The 19,071-nt window shown below is 47.6% G+C and overlaps 1 protein-coding gene across 1 annotated transcript in view; it reads right to left on the reverse strand.

Annotated features, from left to right (window-relative positions):
- Positions 1 to 19,071, reverse strand: part of PANX1 (pannexin 1) — a 45,125-nt gene that overhangs the window by 6,468 nt on the left and 19,586 nt on the right. Inside the window, exon 2 of the mRNA XM_042905270.1 lies at positions 10,627 to 10,766. Within this exon, the coding sequence (XP_042761204.1) occupies positions 10,627 to 10,766 (140 nt within the window). The remainder of the gene's footprint in view (positions 1 to 10,626; positions 10,767 to 19,071) is intronic.

Below are 19,071 nucleotides of genomic sequence, written 5' to 3' on the forward strand. Positions count from 1 at the left end.
CGTTGTTTGGAAATAGAGACTTTGCGGATCTAATTAGTTAAAATGAGGCTGTACTATATCAGAGTGGGACCTAATCCAGTGACCGATGTCCCTCTAAGAAGACCATTTTAAGACACAGAGACACACAGGGGAGACTGGAGTGATGCATCTACAAGCCAAGGAACGCCACAGACGGCTGGCCACCACCAGCCACTAGAAGAGAGGCACACGACTCTCCCTCTGAGCCCCCAAGAAGGACCCCACGGTGCTGACACCTTCATTTCCAACTCCTGGTCTCCAGAAATATGAGAGAAGGAAGTTCCGCTGTTCCAAACTACTGAGTTTGTGGTAATTTGTTACAGTGGTCCTAGGAGACTCATATGCAGGGTAAGCAGGAACTAAATTACAAGGCCCTCACCTTCCCACATCATACACAATGGGAAGCCACTGGTGGGGGGCATGAGGAAAATTTATTTTGGAAAGATTCCTTCAGCCGTGGAGAAGGGAACACACTGGAGGGCAGAGAGACAAGGCAGTTGGTTGCTGCGACGGAGAGGCAGGAAGTGATACGCACTGAACTGAGGCAGCAGCCATGGGGAGAGGGGAAGACAGGTTTAAGACCTATCAAAAGCAAGAGGCGGACATTTCAGTGCCTACCTGGAAGTGAGGGATGCAAGAGGGAAGAACAGAGGCTAATTCTACATTTCTAGCTTATGCAAGGGTGTGGGGGATAGTACCATTAGTTGCAATAAAGAAGCAAGAAGGAACAGATTCCAAGCAGAGGGGAGTGAGGTGGGAGGCAGATCCAAGAAGATAAGAAATTATGAACATAAGCTACTCACACCCCAGAACTCTAATCCTAGTGGAGAGTAAGTAACTGAAAATAAAAGAAAAAACTCCAGCCAACCTTACAATTGAGGATTTTGTAGCATATAGATGGTTGAAGCCAAGAGTGACCGAGAGCATCCAAGGAGAATGTGTAGAAGGAGACAAGAGAATAAGAGAGGGACATGGGATCCTAACATTAGGGTCGGGCAAAAACAGAACCCTGGAAGACATGGGAAGGAATGGTCAGAAAGTAGGAAGCAGGTAAACCAAGAACAAATTGCACTGGGGAAGTGATATAAAAAGAGACACAAAAGATGTCTGCTCTTGTTTGCATGTTTTTCAGATAATAGCCCACTTTTTTTTTCAGTTTACTCTTTTGAGAAAGAGAGAATGTGAGAGAGAGCGTGCAAGGGGAGGGGCAGAGAGAGAGGAAGAGAGACAATCCTGTGCTGTTAGCACAGAGCCCAGCACAGGGCTAGATCCCATGAACCGTGTGATCATGACTGAAGCTGAAATCAAGAGTCAGAGGTTTAACCGACTGAGTCACCCAGGCGCCCCAGAGAGAAACCCATGTTAAAAATAATCCCAAATGTAGGAAGTCACGAGTGAAGGTCTACCCAGAAGGCCAATGCAATGCATTCCATGAGCAGCTTACAGAGGACAGAGAAGGAGGTGGTACACCATTCTATTCTGCGCTCTTGGGAAGACACCCAAGGCAGTGGGCTTCGTGATTCATGACATTCTAGGAGGGGCCTAACACAGGAGAGACCTAGGGAAGACAGGATGGTAAGCAAAGCACTTAGGCGTGGAAGTAGAAAGAGACTCCTGACAACAGAATTAATACCAAGTCACAAGGAAGCAAGGAAAAACCTTCCTAAAGATCTGTATGAACATGGAATGAACTGTCCTGTGAGGCAGGGAGTTCCCTTTCAATGAATCATCTGGGAGGGCTTTAGAATTTTAGATTAGGGGCGGGCAAAGGGCCAGACAGTAAATGTTTGTGAGCTATATGACCTCTGTTGCATACGTGAAACCAGACAGGTAATGTGTAAAGGAATGGATGTGGCTGTGTTCCAATAAAACTATTTGCAGAAACAGGTGATCGATGGGCTGGATTTGGCTGGAGCGTTTAGGCCATAGTTTGTCAATCCCTTGCTCCTGATCCTTGCTTCTCAAAGAATGGTCCACAGACCAGCAACGTCAGTATCACCTGAGAATTTGTTAGAAAGGAAAAATGCAGGCCCTGTCAGACCTACTGAACCTGAGTCAACATTTCAACAAGTTCTGCAGGTGATTTTCATGCACACAGAATTTGGGAAACACTGGTCTAGATGAGGGGTACCCACACGGGAGCCCAAGTTGGGCCAGCAGTATCTGAATCTCCTGGGAAGCTGATGAAAACCATATTCCTGGCCCTCAGGATCCTAAATTTTCACCCCCCTCTACCCCTCCTAGATAATGCTAAGGCTTGGAAACCTCTGGTCTGGGAGCCTCAGAGGACCCTTCTAAACTAAGTTTCTGTGAATCCACTTAAAGGAAATAAAGATTTGTCCATTCTATTAATTTTATTTTCGTGTTCTGTTGCTTTTTTTTTTTTCAGTCAAAACCCTGCTTTCCTGTTTCTGAAAAAATCTTGCCTAACGGTTTGCCTACATTATGAACTTGAACAAAGAGAAAAGAGCACTGAAAGAGAGAAAGAAAGAAAGCAAGAAAGCAGAAAGAAAGAAAAAGAAAAGGCCAGTTATCAAACAGTCCTGGAGGTCCTACAGCACCACCTGCTGGTCCCCCCTGAAAGCACACTCATTTCCACAAATCTATTTCCTCAGAGGTACTGGAGGCCACCAGAAAGAAATGGAGGAGAGAGTAGGGGGAGGAAGAGGAAAGGAGACACGGAATAAACAGCTGGGGAGAAAGAAAGTACAGCATTAATTATACCAGGACCACACACTACACTGATGTACACTTAAAGATTACACTGACTCATTTCTTTGGGGGGAATTTGGGTCTCCTGGTTTGAAGTCTGGCATCAGAACTGAATTGAGAAGTGTTCACATAAACCCGGTGCCTCTAAGCCTCTCGCCCTGGACTCAGAATGCTCCTGGAGAATGAACTCCGGTTCTGAACAACACATAGAAACCGCCTCACTCTCCTCCTCCCTTCCACACATGTGATTTGAGCACCCATTATGGGCTATGCTGTCCCAGAGTGCACTGATGAGGGACACGGGCATGGTCTCTACGTGCATGGAACCTGCAGTCTTAGAAATAAAGGATCAGGGCACCTGGGTGGATCAGTCAAGTGACTGACTCTTGATTTTGGCTCGGGTCCTGATCGCACGGTTCATGGGTTCGAGTTCCACATCAGGCTCTGTGCTCACAGCGCGGAACCCACTTTGCATCCTCTGTCTCCCTCTCTCTACCCACCTCCCCCTGTTCTGTAATAAATAAATGTTAAAAATAATTTTAAATAAAAAGAAATAAGGAATCAATTAAGTAGACTTCAGGCAAGTAATTGCCGCGTCCCATGGTGACTGCAGGAAAAGCACAGACTGCTCTGGGAGTGCAGTCTTGACCAGGGTGTGTGTGGTGCAGCCGATGTTTTGTTGGTTAACACCCCATTTTTAGGATCTGACTGCTTTTAGGCAGGGTGTGCGGTCTACTGTCCACACAGTGGTCTTATTCCTGGAGACTTCGCATTGACCCGCCTGGCCCTGAAAGCAAGAAGCCTCCATCTAGAGATCCAGAGGAAACTTCCAGGTGGAAGCTGAGAGTAGAATCATACAATAGGAGGTGGCCAGATTAGAGGGGAGGAGGGATCAACGGAAGATGCGTGTGAAACAGCCAGGAAAGGTGAGAGCTACAGGAAGTCAGGGTCCCGGGGGCCCAGGGATGGTGGGGATGGGCCCAGAAGTGAGGCTGGGATGGTTCACAGGGCCCAGTGGCAGAGAGAAGCTTGGAAGCCAGAGTAGTTTGTCTTTTGAAAGAAATATAGACATTTTGTAGGGACTCTGGGGGGGGGGGGGGTTGTTTGGGGAAATGACAGAGTCAGAAAGGCAGGACCTCAGAAGGTAGGAAGTGGGGGCAGGGAGTGGGGTCCCCTCTTTAGTTCCAGGTAATGAGTGAGGCGGCCACGGGATGAGGTGGACATATGGAGAGGGGGTCAGAGTCCTTGGAGATCAGACAGTGGATGGGATACTGGATGCACCTTCGGGGAGGACAGAGTTCTCCTGGGACGAGAATGTCTATGAGCCACTACCGCAGTCGTGAACGAATGGGGGTGACAGAAGATGACAGCAATGAGGGGGAGGTGGGGAATGACGTAGCCAGGTGTCAAGAATAGCTCAGGAGGGATTTTACATGAAGGAAGCACAGCAGGGGTAAGGAATAAAGACATGGGGAGAAGACACACACCTTCGTGCCCACCTGGAACCAAAGACCTCCCTGGTGCCACCAGCGGGTGGGACCCCTGCTGGACAGCCCTTCTGCCAGAAACTCCCTTTCTGTGTCGAGCCAAAGTTCAGCCACTGGTAGCCACCTCCAGGTTAGAGTGCACACTCTGAAGCCATACAAATTAAACCTTCACCTTCTCACATGTGAGAAACACCTGAAGTCTGAAGGCGGTCCTGTGCTTTGCCACCACCTGGCCATGGGGCCTTGCACACGGCATCGACTGCTCTGGCCCTTCAGGAGATGGGGAGCCTGGCTCACAGGGTGCCTGCCGGCTTAGCAATCAGGAGTCGGCTAAATGTGGAGAAGCCAAGAGAAAGCCACCAGGAAAGATGTTCTAAACTTGAGAAAGAATCTGGCAACTCCACATCTGGGTATATACTCACAGGAGCTGCAAGCAGGGACTCGGACAGGTGTCTGTACCCCCATGTTCAGGGCAGCATTCATCGCAATTGCCACAAGGTGCAAGAAAGGTAAGCACCCATGGCTGGATGCGTGGACACACACAGCATGGCGCATACACACTCACACACACACACACACACACACACACACACACACACACACACGATGGAATATTATGCAGCCTTAAAAAGGCAGGGAGTTCTGATCATGCTACCATATGAGTGAACTTTGGAGACATGCTGAGTGAAACCATCCAGATGTAAAAGCACACAGACTGCGTGACCGTAGCTATCTGAGGTGCCTGGAAGAGGAGATAAGACTCAGAAAGTAGAATGGTGGTTGCCAGGAGCTGGCGGAAGGGAAAAGCAGGGAGTCGGTATCGAAGGGGCACAGGGTTCCGGTTTGGGAAGCTGAGAAAGTTCAGATGGATCTTGGCAATGGTTGCACAACATGGCGAACGTACTCCGTGCTGGCCAACTGCACACCTAACAGGGGTTAGGAAGGTACATTTTCTGTGGTGTGTATTTGACCACAATTAAAAGAAAAAAGCTGAAGACGAATTCAATGTGAAAATAAAGCAGCTGCGATCACAGAATCTGGCTTGGCTAACAAAGCCACATGGACATTCAAATCTGACATAGCTTTTATTTCCCCTCCAATGAGGCCGGAGTTCCAATTTCTCTAACCACCTGCACCAGCTCCCTAGGGCTGCCCTAACCACGTCCCACGGGCTGGATGGTTTAGACAACAACGTTGTCTCTCAGAGTCCGGGTAGCCGGATGTCTGAAATCAAGGTATTGGCAGGTCTTGCTCCCACCAGAGCCTCTGGGGAACGACCCGTGCCCGTCTCTTGCAGAAAGTGGAATCAGGGTTCTTGGCTCACGGCACCATAGCTCTGCTCTAGGCCTCTGCGTCACACGCCATCTTGTCCCCAGTGTCTCGCATCTCTCCCCTTTGTGTGTGTCTGCGTCCAAATGTCCCCCAATCAGGAAGACACCAGCCATACTGGACGAGGGGCCCACCTTACTCTGGCAGGGCCTCACCTCGACTGATTCCACCTGCAACAAGCCTATTTCCACCAAAGGGCCCATTCGAGGGGACAGGCGTTAGGACATCAAGAGATCTTTTAGGGAATACAATTCAGGTCACACCCCCACCCAAATGAAGACTTCATCTCCATCCCCTGGCAGCACCTGACACGGTACTATGTTGACACAGGCCTTCCTCACAGGACCTCCTGGCTTTCCTTCGTGCGGCGCACAGCCTTCACGTTTTCCCCACCAGCCGCGGCTGGGACTCCTCGGCCAACTCCTCCTCCTCCCCCTCAGACAGTGCCCTGTCTGCACGCACGCCCTAGGAAACCCCAGTGTTGACCACCACCTCCCTCCGACACACTGCCGCGGGTGCCTCCACACCCCTCTTGCCTTGGACCCCGGGACACCACGGCCCACGGCCCACCTAACATCGTGCTGCTCACCGAGCAGCTCTGACTGCATGTGTGCAGAACCGTTTGGCTTTCCTCCAAAACCTTCTCCCTCCCCAGACTTCTTCAAAGGGGCGAATGGCCTCACCTTCTTCACCCACTGCCTAAATCCTTGGGCGTGCCGTGTCCATGACTCTGACCTTTCCCTTGTCCTCTGTGTCCCACTGGCACATCTTCCAAGATGCCCAGAATCTTTGTACTTCCCACCACCCCCACTGCTATCCCCTGAGCCCGCGGGACAGCAAAACGCTCCCACGAGCCCAATGCGGCCACAGATGCATCTGCATCTCCGCAGAGTGACTCCCAGACCTGCCTTGATGAGATAATGGACCGTGTGGCCCTTCACAGAAAAGCTCACTGATCCCTGGTCTAAACACGGATGTCACCTGTGACTGTCCTTCACTGTGGTCCTCCAGCCAACAACAAAACACCTATGTTGCTTTTAGATTGTTCTTTCCCTTTCTCATGCCAACAGCTCCCCTTCTTTTCTGTCTCCTGATCAAAAGCCTCAGTCTGCCTGCCAGGCGGCTCCCTCCCTGCCTCCTTTCCCTCCTGCACTCCATCTCTGACAATTGTCTCCTGGAAACACCATATTCCCCGATCAAGGAAATGCAGTGGCTCTCACTGTTTCCAGCACTTAGCCTACACACACCTGTTAAGTTTTCAAAGGTCCCGTATAACCTGGGCTTACCCTGTAGAGTCAATCGAGGCCCCGCTGCCCCCCAACAGGACAAGCCGGCGCCCTCCCCTCTGCCAGAAGGTGCCATAGGCTCTCCCCAGCCACTGCACCGTTGGTGCAGCCAGTCCACTTTCTTACTGCCGTTGGTATCTGAATGTGTGCCAAACTCTCTCATATTACACAATCTCCCAGAGGCTCCCAAACCTTCCCTCCAGCTACCACCCAGCTAATTGCTCTCTCCTCCTTTTCCCAGAGAGAGAGATTTTCTGGGGGAAAAAATCTGAAGGAATTATCTACCACCATCATCTTCACCTCCTCACCTCACCATTCACCCACTGCCATCTGGCACCCACTTCTTCACTAAAATCACCTCTGCCGGGGGCACTAATGATTTCACCCACGCCAGTAAGCCTGTTTCACTCCTACTGCACTGTCCCCTCTGCAAGGGCACTGAACAGAGTTCACTGCTCTGTCCAAGAACACTCTCCCCCAGGCTTCCGTGATAACCACACTCTTCTTTTCCCATCTCGTTTCTGGAATACTCCTTCTCAGTGTCTTCCTTACATATCTGTCTTCCCCACCAAACAGGGAGCTTCCTGAGGAAGGGGCCGCGTCATGTGTGGCTCTCTGATGCCACACATACATTCTAGTATACGGTAGGCAGGACGTCAGTGAATGTCAGCTAAAATCAATTGTCATTTACTGTTTTCAGGTCAAGAATTTTCACTCTCTGGCGAAAAGGAGCAAATCAGGAGACTAGAGATGCTGGCGAGGATGTGGAGAAACGGGAACCCTCTTGCACTGTTGGTGGAAATGCAAACTGGTGCAGCCGCTCTGGAAAGCAGTGTGGAGGTTCCTCAGAAAATTAAAAATAGACCTACCCTATGACCCAGCAATAGCACTGCTAGGAATTTACCCAAGGGATACAGGAGTGCTGATGCAGAGGGGCACTTGTACCCCAATGTTTATAGCAGCACTTTCAACAATAGCCAAATTATGGAAAGAGCCTAAATGTCCATCAACTGATGAATGGATAAAGAAGTTGTGGTTTATATATACAATGGAATACTACTTGGCAATGAGAAAGAACGAAATATGGCCTTTTGTAGCAAAGTGGATGGAACTGGAGAGTGTTATGCTAAGTGAAATAAGTCATACAGAGAGAAGCAGATACCATATGTTTTCACTCTTATGTGGATCCTGAGAAACTTAACAGAAGTCCATGGGGAAGGGGAAGAAAAAAAAAAAAGGTTAGAGAGGGAGGGAGCCAAAGCATAAGAGACTCTTAAAACTGAGAACAAACTGAGGGTTGATGGGGGATGGGAGGGAGGGAAGGGGGGGTGATGGGTATTGAGGAGGGCACCTTTTGGGATGAGCACTGGGTGTTGTATGGAAACGAACTTGACAATAAATTTCATATTTAAAAAAAAGAATTTCCACTCTCTTGAAATTCTCCATATCATTAGTATTAATACTAATACTATAGTATTAGTGATTATTCAAATGGGGTATCTGCTCTTATGTGGATCCTGAGAAACTTAACAGAAGACCGTGGAGGAGGGGAAGGAAAGAAAAAAGTTAGGGAGGGAGCCAAACCATAAGAGACTCTTAAAAACTGAGAATAAACTGAGGGTTGATGGGGCGCGTAGGGGGGTGGGTGATGGACATTGAGGAGGGCACCTGTTGGGATGAGCACTGGGTGTTGTATGGAAACCAATTTGACAATAAATTTCATAATAAAAAATTATAAATAAATAAATAAATAAATAAATAAATAGGGTATCTGATCAATTTATCAACTGGATATCCTATGGGTCTGTTTCTAGTTCTGATTTTTCTCTTGGTTTTCCTGTGTATCAGCTGCTGAAACTACACGTGAAAAACCAGACAAGAGTTTGAGGCTCTGGATGAAGTTACCTACTTCTGGCAAAGATTTATTTTTGCTGCTGGCTGGTGGGCAGACTCGAGATGCTGACAGTCCCCGTATCTCCTCATTCAGTCAGTACTGAAAGTGATTCAAACCAGGACGCTGGTCCCCATGAGGGCTGGTCTAATTTAGGATCACCCCTTACTCCCTAGCAATGGGCTCCCGAGCCTGGGGTGTGTTGACCAAGCTCCTTTCAACTTGGCTGTGTCAACTCTTAATTTTTGCCCCAAGCCCTGTGGATCTGGAAAAGTCTCTCAGCCAAACTTCCATTCAAACAAGCTAGCCTACTACCACCAGAAAGCTCCTTAGTGTCTCACTAACACTGGACCCCGGGGGCTTGGCTGCCCACACCACTCTACAGGGCTTCTCCTCCTACACGGCAGGGGCAGTGGATGGCCAGGGACCTGACTGTGGTCAGCAACTAGTCCTGAGTCCTCGACTTGTCTCTCTAGGTGTCCTTCACCTTAGACTGCATCAAAACCCTTGTTTCTTCCCACTTTCAAAGTTTCACATCTCTAACATCCCTAACATACGCTGGACACACCAGATGATACATTCTTCTTCTGCGGCTCTGTCAGTGCCCAGCCTGGCACACCCTCCCTTCCCCTAAGAGCATCACAACACAGAGACCCACGTTAAAACAGCATGGATTCTGACGTGCAGACAAGGCTGTTCAGCTTCTGGAACTGTGCCCATTCCTATCGAATATCTTTATTATTTGCTGGCCTGGCTAGTAAGACCTACAGTGTTGATGAGGACCCAGCTAGCGCTAAGGCTAAAAGTCAAAGAGAAAAGCCCAACCCCAAAGAAGAAAGCAGCCATTGTAGTCATCACTCTGCCTGGTGGCACACAATAAATTAACACGAGGGGATGAGGCCTGAGTCATAGCAAAGGACTTAAATTGTTCTTTTTTTAAAAAGGGTGCGGAGTGTTCAGCAATAGGTCAAGGCCAGAGTCAAACTTTTCAGCCTTTGGCTTTTCAGAAACTAAAGCAGCACTCTTTCCTCAGTGGAGGAGAACACCAGAAGAAACACAAACATTCTTTTTGTTTTCATGATGGATGGCAGAACCAGTGGTTGAAAATGATGACGGGCTGATACACAGTCCTACTTTCACACGCATGGAGAAGACCTACTCGAGCCGTGTTGTGACACAAAGAACGTTCTGCACAAACCCGCTGACTCCAGCGCCGGTTCCTCACCGCCCATACCCCATGTTACCCCCCAACTCCATCACTCCCTGACCAGGGAGCTCCTGATGGGGCCTCTTCTCTGTAGGACACTGGAGTCTCCTGTGTAGTATGTCTCCCCTTCCTTGCGGAATATGGACCTGTCAAACCGCCAAGGAATAGATCCCAGCAGCTCTGTCGCAGCCAACACCCCCAGAAGGAGTCATCACTAGGCTTCCCGATGCTCCAGCAACACACTGGCGAGAAGAAACCAAATTGTATGTTGGCCGCCACTTTCCCCAACGGGCCTTGGGAGCAGTGGAAAAGGTGCGGGCCAAGGCTAGGTTTGAGTCCTGGCTCTGCCCCTATCTAACATCGCTCAGCCAGGCAATTCAAAAGGCACCGAGAGCCTACTCTGCATGAGACGCCACTGGGCAGTAAGGGTAGAAACATGACACAACATGCCCGCCGTTATGGCGCGAAAATCCAAAAAGTGCCTCAGTTTCTGCATCTGCTAGTGAAGGTGCCGAACCAAGTAATCTCTGAGGTTTCTGAGTTCTTCTGACCAAATTTAAAGTGCCAGGCTTGTATGATCCGAGTCACAGGGCTGCTGGCTGGCCATGCGCATCTGTGTGACTGCGTGGCACAGCCTCTCGGGGCCTCGGTTCCCACGTCTACAAGGCTATCGGGTGAGAAAACATCCCCAGTTACCTTATGCAGCCACAGTGGAAGGTGTCCAGAATCGCCCTGCAAGGAGTCCTTCTGCTGAACGGCAGCCCAACAGTAAGAATCCACGAAGGCAGCCTGACGCCAGGAGAAGGAACTTGGGGAGAAACAGCTTATCTGGGTACCTGAGAAGCAAAAAGAGACAGCGATAAATAAATGTGTGAGCAGTATCTGGACCACCCCACCCCCCACCCTCCAGCCTCAGGTCTCTCAGTGGTAGCAGTCACAGAGCAATGCACCACAAGGTCAGAACCAAAACCAGATTCATATTAAAGCTGAGTATTTGAGAGATTTTTGGCCGACGCTGGTCATGATGGTAGCTTGGGCTCAGCTGGAGAAAGCTCTTGAAAGTGAAACCACCATAAAAAGAAAAAGCGGGCAGGAAAAGAACCAGGGCTAAAAGCATAGCAAGGCTGGCTGAATTTGGGTGAGGTTTGAGTGAAGGGGAGGGGTTACAGGGGAGCGGGGAGGGTCTATCAGAAAACTGGGCAAAAGGGTGCCTGGGTGCCTCAGTTGGCTGAGCACCTGACTTCGGCTTAGGTCATGATCTCCCGGTTCTTGAGTTCGAGCCCTGTGTCAGACTCACTGCTGACAGCACAGAGCCTGCTTTGGTTCTTCTGTCTCCCTCTCTCTCTGCCCCTCTCCTGCTCAGGCATGTGCTCTCACTCTCTCTCAAAAATAAACAAACATTAAAAAAAAATAAGAAAAAGATGGGGTGCCCAGGTGGCTCAGCCGGTTAAGCTTCTGACTTCGGCTCAGGTCATGATCTCGTGGTTCGTGAGTTCAAGCCCCGCCTGGGGCTTTGTGCTGAGCACTCAGAGCCTGAAGCCTGCTTCAGATTCTGTGTCTCCCTCTCTCTCTCTCTCTCTCTCTCTCTGCCCCTCCCTCCTCATGCTCTGTCTCTCTCTCAAAAATAAACATTAAAAACATTTTTTTTAAAAAGAAAGAAAACTGGACTAGAAAAGGAGTCCTTTAGAACAGAGAAGCCAGGACTTCTACCCTGATGAAGGGAAGGCTGAAGGAACTTTTGGTGATAGGTCACTGGATGGCAAATCAGCAGTTTTCCGTCTCCTCCAAGAAGAAAGAAGGCACAGGTAAAAGTACAGCCCAAGGAAGAGAGAGCAAACCCGCTAACGGAGGGATGGGTGTGGGGCGGGGTGGCAGGAAACCTGGGTCCTACTCCCGGGCCCCCATCTGGCACATGTGGGAGCGTGTATCTCAAGCCGAGAGCAGGCACACTGTCCTCCACACCTTGCACAGTGTGAGAGGTGCTAGGTGCTCGGGCTCTGATGCTGTTCTATTCAAACCCAACTCTGTCACTCACAGCTGGGTGACCTCAGGTCACTTCACCTTCCAAAGCCAAGGCTCTCCAAACGGACGATGACATTAATGTCTATATTCTCAGTAGGCTGCCTGGTTCCCAGGAGTTACTCAGGAAGTATAGCATTCTTCTGTATGAAGTAACTAGCAGGTTCTGTTGTTGCTTTAAAGAGTGGGGGCATGCCCACCCTGGAAAGAGGGGAAAGGAGTGGCAGGAAGATACTGGGGTGGACTTGCCTAGTCCCTGAAACATAAAAAGCCTCAAAGCGTCACCTCCCTCTGGGGAGGGGGTGGGCTTTACGCTTGTGGCAGGAGAAGGCAGTGACGGGGATGTTGTCCGGGGAGCAAAATCTTGTGGTGGAGGAGGTACAACGAGGTCAGAGCACCCCCACTTCATTGGGTATTTTTATACCCACAGACATCAAGAAAGGACTTTTCAGCAAGAGCCCTTGGAGGACATCACAGTGAAAAGTCACATACCATCAGAGAGTGTCCAACGATAGGGTATGTTCTTGCCAGCTAGGAATGGCTTAAGTATCAGTTGGGGGTAGGTCACACATTTCAAGGAGCTTTCAATTCTCATAGCCCACTGAACTTCAGTTCTTGCATTTTATAAAAACAGAGTGGTCAGAACAGTGCTGGGGCGTAGGGATAACGTCACACAGCTCTTGCATTAGCATGACTTTGCTAAACGCTGCCTAGGAAGTCCCCATCCACCAAGGCTTACTGATCTCGGGTTATAAATGGATGGTTTCTGATGCGTTGCTTGCTTGGTATCCTCTCTCCAGATACTTTCTCATGCAAAAGGACAGTGCTATCAGGATTTCATGAAAACCTGTCTGGTCCTTCCTTGTATTTCTTAGGTATGGTCCTGGCAGTGCACATAGCCAGCATGTAGTAACATTCTTTCTATAGGATAATGTGTTTCAGGTCCTGTCTTGGGACCTCAAAAACCTCCCCCAAGGCACCGGTGGAAACTGCCAGAGCATAAATAAGTAAACTTCATACCAAAGCTTTTGCAAAAGAGGAAGAAAGAAAATATAATTGAGTCTAGAGAGACGGAAATTGAGGATGTGCTGAGCTCAAAATGTTTTTCATCTGGAATGGAAGGTCAGAAAAAAAGACAACAGACAACCCATATTCACAGGATACAGGCGGTCCTTAAACCCTTGCCTCATTTAAACCTCATGACCAAATCGGAGAGAAAGAGAGAGGGAGGGAGAAAACGGTATCTTATCTTCATTTTACCGTAGATAAAACCAAAAGCTCAAAGTAATCTCTATCCAAGCTAGTAACTGGTAACACCAGAACTTTAATCTCTCAGTCTCTTAAAACACTCCTCTCTGGGCCAGTCACTCCAACCAGGCCATGCTAGAGGGGGTCCCAGGAGCCAGGGCTCTGTTGGAATGGAAGCGACTTGGGCCAAGTGGTTCTTCTGAGAGACCAGAGGGGCAGAGCTTTCTGGGAAGGGTCAAGACAAATCCAGGAAAAGAAACACATCGAGCCCCGAAGGGTATTCCCAGGCCAGAAATGAGAAATACAGGAAGTCAAGAGTCAGGGAACAGCAGGAGCCAAGCTGGGACAGAAGGGTGGGAGTAACGAGAAGGGTTTCTTTCCTGTGGTGGGGAACCCCGAAAGTCTACACCACAGGGAAGAAGAGCTTGTATAAACCTGACGATTGTCCAGTGAGTAAAAAAATTCCCATAACCTGGGTACCAGGGCAAAAAAGGCATAAAAAGAACTCAGTGTTCTAGTAAAGAGGCAAGTAGTACTCAATGTACCTAAATATTTTATTTTAAAACTTTTTTATCATCAGAGATTAACGTAAACATACATAAAATTACAGAAAATAATATAACAGACACCCAGGAGTTTAAAACAATATTGACATTTTGTTGCATTTACCTCATCTTTTTTTTTTTTTTAATTAAGCATTTTATTTAGATTTTTTTTTTCAGACCTACGGAGAAGTTATAATGTTCAGTCTTATAAAGGAAGGAAATCCTCAGGGTGCCTGGGTGGCTCAGTTGGTTAAGCCTCCGACTTCAGGTCAGGTCATGATCTCACGGTTCCTAGGTTTGAACCCCGTGTCGGGCTCTGTGCTGACAGCTCAGAGCCTGGAGCCTGCTTCAGATTCTATGTCTTCCCCTCTCTCTGCCCCTCCACCACTCTGCTCTGTCTCTCTCTCTCTCTCTCTCAAAAACAAATAAAGTATTTAAAAAAAAAAAAAAAAAAAAAAAAGGAAGGAAATCCTGCCATTTGCACCATGGATGGACCTTGAGGGCATTATGGTAAGTGAAAGAAGTCAGAGAAAGACAAGTACTGTATGATCTTACTTCTATGTTTTCTCTAGCAAAATCAAACTCACGGAAACAGAGAAGAGTTTGGTAGTTGCCAGAGGTGGAACTCTTCACCCACTTGCCAGAGGAAGTGGGTGAAGGTGGTCAAAGGGCACAAACTTCTAGTTTGAAGATAAGTAAGTTCGAGGATGTAATACATGGCATAGTGACTACAGTTAAAACTACAACACTGTACCATATATTCAAAAGCTGCTAATAAAATCTTAAAAGTTCTCATCGTAAGAAAAAAGACTACGTAGGGTGATGAACGTTAACTAAAAGTACTGTGGTCATCATTTTGCAATACATACATATGTCAAATCATTATGTTGTACCTTAAATTTACACAATATTATATGTCAGTTACAGCTCTGAAGAGAGCTGTACAAGTGGAAAAATTACATAAAATCTGTAAACGTGCAGGAAATACAGTATCAGCATAAAAAAAAAGAGTATTGCAGTGAAATCCCAAATACTCTGGCATTTGGATTCAACCATTGTTAACATTCTGCTCTCTCCATCTATACATGTATATATAATACATACGTTTATTTTTCTTCCCGAACCACCTGAGAGTAAGTTGTAGAGGTCACGACCCTTTCCTCTCAGGAGTGGGTGATTCTAAGAACAAGACATTCCTATAGAACCCAGTGCAATTATCCATTTTTTAAAAAAATACAATACTGCTATCTATGTTCGGATTTTCTAAACTATCTTATGCAGCAACTTTCCCCTCCTCCAATCAGGATCCAATCCTGCACCATACAGCATGCATCCAGATGTCACGTCTCTTCAGTCACCCTGTCGTAGAAGGGTTCCACAGCCTTCCTCTGTTATTTGTGACCCTCATGGGGGCAAAGACCACAGGCCCTCTGTTTTGTGTGATGATCCCTAATGTGTGTTCATCTGCTTGTCTTTTCATGCTCCAACCCAGACTGTGCATTACAGGCAGGTCTCCTACAGAAGGGTTGGGGGTCCCTTGCAGGACAGCCTGGGAAGGCACCTAACATCGGTTTCCTCCAGGACAAGTGATGTCACATATGACGGTTACTTGGTTAAGCTGCTGTCAGGGCTTTGCCGTAAAAGTGCCTTTTTTTCCTGAGAAACAAGTTGTCTGTGTCCTCTGACTGTGTAAGTATTTGGTCCCCAACAAACTTTCACCCAGGGGTGAATCAGACACTTCAACTGGGGTCGCAGATGGAGTTTTCCAACTTTATCCTTCCCTCTGCATTTGTAACAGTTAGCATTTTACAATAACAAGGAACTTCCCCTTCCCCCAATTTATGCTTTTTAGTATCAATATGGACTCATATGGTCTTTTGTTTTTCAATAGTTTATGATCTGGTTGCTGTTACTTATTTTGACACTCAAAATGTTTCAAACTAGCTCCTGTGTCCTTCTGCCATGGTCCCTGTGGGGAATAAGTTTAAGAATTCTCTCTTCAGGGAGCCCCAGTTCCTTTTAGTGGGTAACGGAATTTGTAAACCCAGGATATGGAAGCCAGATGTGCCCACTGCTCAGGGATGCCGTTGCTCCTAGCCTCCTTTGGCAGACACAGCTAGGAAATCAATTTGTACATGTGTGTGTGAGAGAGAGAGACGGACTTTATACTGAAAATTCCAATTTAACACCACTGCCCTTCCCCCAGTCCACATCTGTATTTTCTCTTACAGTGAGAACCCTAGATCCCAAATATATCCACATATTCATTTCCTCAATCCTAAAATTCACACAGAATAACTTTCAGAATTTTTAACACAGACATATATTCTGATTTTCATTTTAAAGGGTTACTCTAGATGCGATGTCAACAACTGCGCATCCAGGGTCAAGAATAGAAGCGGACACCAGTCAGGAATGTACCACAACAGTGCAGGTGAAAACAACACGAAAAAACAGTCACAGGGGCACACATGAAAAGACACGGGGGCTCAGCTGGTTGAGTATCTGACTTCAGCTCAGGTCATGATCTCACAATTGGTGGGTTCAAGTCCCTCATCGGGCTTGCTGCTGTCAGCACAGAGCCCACTTTGGAATCTCTGTCCCCCTCTCTCTCTGCCCCTCCCCTGCTCATGCTCTCTCTCTCTAAAGAAAAAACAAAATAAAACAAAAACAAAAAACAGTCACAGTACGCAACTGCCTGCATTGTCTTTGTTTAAAAAAAATTTTTTTTAATGCTTATTTACTTTTGAGAGCGAGAGACACAAAGCGGGAGTGGAGGAGGAGCAGAGAGAGAGAGAGAGAGAGAGGGCTCCAGAATCCGAAGAGGGCTCCAGGCTCCCGGCTGTCAGCACAGAGCCCCACACAGGGCTCGAACTCACAAGCTGTGAGATCATGACCTGAGCCAAAGTCAGACACTTAACCAACTGAGTCATCCAGGTGCCCCTGGCTGAACTGTCTTTGATTTCCTGTAGGTCCTAGCCAGGTCCAGGCTAAAGGATTGGTTCCATGAAATGAAGCGCAGTGCAAAAGGCCAGGTGGAAGGCAGAACAAAGAAATCAACACAAGCATCTCTGCTATAATGCCATTCACGTGTTAAAAAAAAAGAATAGTACCGTTCTAGAAAATCACACAAGATCTGTACCTAGAGCACTAACCAAACAGCAACAATCCTGATAAAAACATACTAGTGCGATGAAAGGGTATGTGAAGAAGGTTGCTGGGTTATGTGGACAAGAAGAGAAAGGAAAATGGAGAAAGACCAGACAGAACTGCCCGACAGCACTTCTGAAACATGGCACGTGACCAAACGGAGCCCAGAGGAAAAGCATGGGGTGAATGGGTACCATGTACTCGCCAAGCCATGAAAACCAATGTGACTCCCCCATACTGGTATTCCCTCATGTACTGATCACATACAAGCTACTTCCCATCACAGAATCACTTACTAAAGGAAAATGGGTCATTTATTAAATACTACAATTAAATAGGAATTATTAGATGCTCTTGTTCAATCCAATGAAAGAACCTACAGACTAGTTGTCATCTGGTCCTATTTGTCAGATGAAGAAATAAGGCTCAGAGTAACTTCCAAAGTCAGACAGCTAATACTTGGTGCAGATGCGACATGATCCCAAGTCCCTGCTCTTCCCCCAGGGTGATGACACCCTGGGAATGAGTGACCAGGGAGGAGAGAAGGTGGAGGCAGGGCATGGAGGCAGGGTGGAGTGCAGAAGGGTAGGTGCTGTGCAATGCCAGGCCAGCCAATGACACGAGAAGAAGCAGGAAAGGGCGAGCCTCAGCTCCCCAGCAGTCTGGTCCTGAGCTCCGGGCCCAAGCTGATAAGAAAGTGTCATCAAAACCCACAGTGCCAGGCATCTGGCTGGCTCAGTCGGTGGCACATATGAGTCTTTATCTCTGCGTGGAGTTTACTCAGTAGGGACGGAGGCTGGACCCATGGAAGGGAAGGGCCAGATCAAATAAACTGTGTCATCAAACCATCCCAGCAGGAATACGACATGTAAGAGCCAGGAATAAGTTCCTTAGCAGTCCCAGACCTGCCACACCTCCACGAAAGGAAATGCAGCCTGGATTTCTGCACTGTAAGAGGGCAGCAGGGAAACACACAATTTCAAAATTGTGTGAACACGAGAAATGGATGCTGTCCAAACAAGGAGGTCAGGGGCATGAAGTCAGCTTAAGAAAAAACGTCTGATGAACAGACACTTAAGGCCAAGGGGCAATTTAACAGACACTTTTAAGTATAAAGAGCTTAGAAGAAAATTACCATCCAGCCAGTAGTCCCTGACACAGAGGACAACCTGTGTGGAAAGAAATATGGAAGTCCAACTGGATAGGGGGAAGGCATTTTAGCCTGAAGGGAAAAGTTAGGTAAATCTTTAGGGTCGGGGGGAAAGGTTCTGGAATCTTTATTCCTGAATATTGCTTTTATAAAGATCTCACGATATCAAAGAGCCGTTGGGTTTTCTCTTTTACTAACAAGTCACTTAACCTCTGAGAACCTGATTTTTCTCATTGGCAAAGCCTCACAGAAATGCTTGCCACAGTGCCAGCATACCGTCAGAACTCAATAAGCAGCAGCTGTCAGTTTTATGTCTATGCATCAGACTCCACGGTAAGCAATGGGGATACGGGGCTCCTCGGTCACATCCTGTATTATTTTCTTCAGTGCACTTATAATTATTTGAATTTCACCTTTATTAACTGGTTTACACATCTGTCGTATCTCCCACAACTCTTGAACATACATACCGTGAAAGCCTGCCTTGGATAACTGGGATCTTAGATTTAATGGGGCCACAGCCTGAGACCAGACAGCTTTGTTAAGTCCTTTTGCATCATTTCCCCCTCAATGATGGCTTGTAAAAGCTAGCTTTTGGAGTTCTGGCAACAAAGGAGCTCTATTGTGTAGGATAAGGCTTTGAGTGTCTAAATCTGGTAATGAATCAAAGTTAGTGACTCCAATAAAATGAAAACAACTCACAACAACTGTTACCATTATTCAGATAACCGGTCACAAGACTCATTTGCAAATACAAAGACACTCATTCCAAGACATCGTGGATTACACAGCAAACACTTTTCCCCAGAAGCCTCAAAAAAGAAAAGAGACATCCAAGTTCATCAGAGCTAGGTATTTAATGGCACAGGGCCTTTGTGCCAGCAGCATATCAGAGACAGCCAAGGTGCCAAGGACACCTACCCTCCCCAGGAGCTCTGTTCTTCCTGTGTCTATCACAGGGCAACACAGCACAGATGTTCTCCCGAAGGTACTCAGAACTCAGTGGTGCTAAGCTCAACCCAACAGAGA

Source organism: Panthera leo, chromosome D1, assembly GCF_018350215.1.
Source record: "Panthera leo isolate Ple1 chromosome D1, P.leo_Ple1_pat1.1, whole genome shotgun sequence".
Taxonomy (NCBI): Eukaryota; Metazoa; Chordata; class Mammalia; order Carnivora; family Felidae; genus Panthera; species Panthera leo.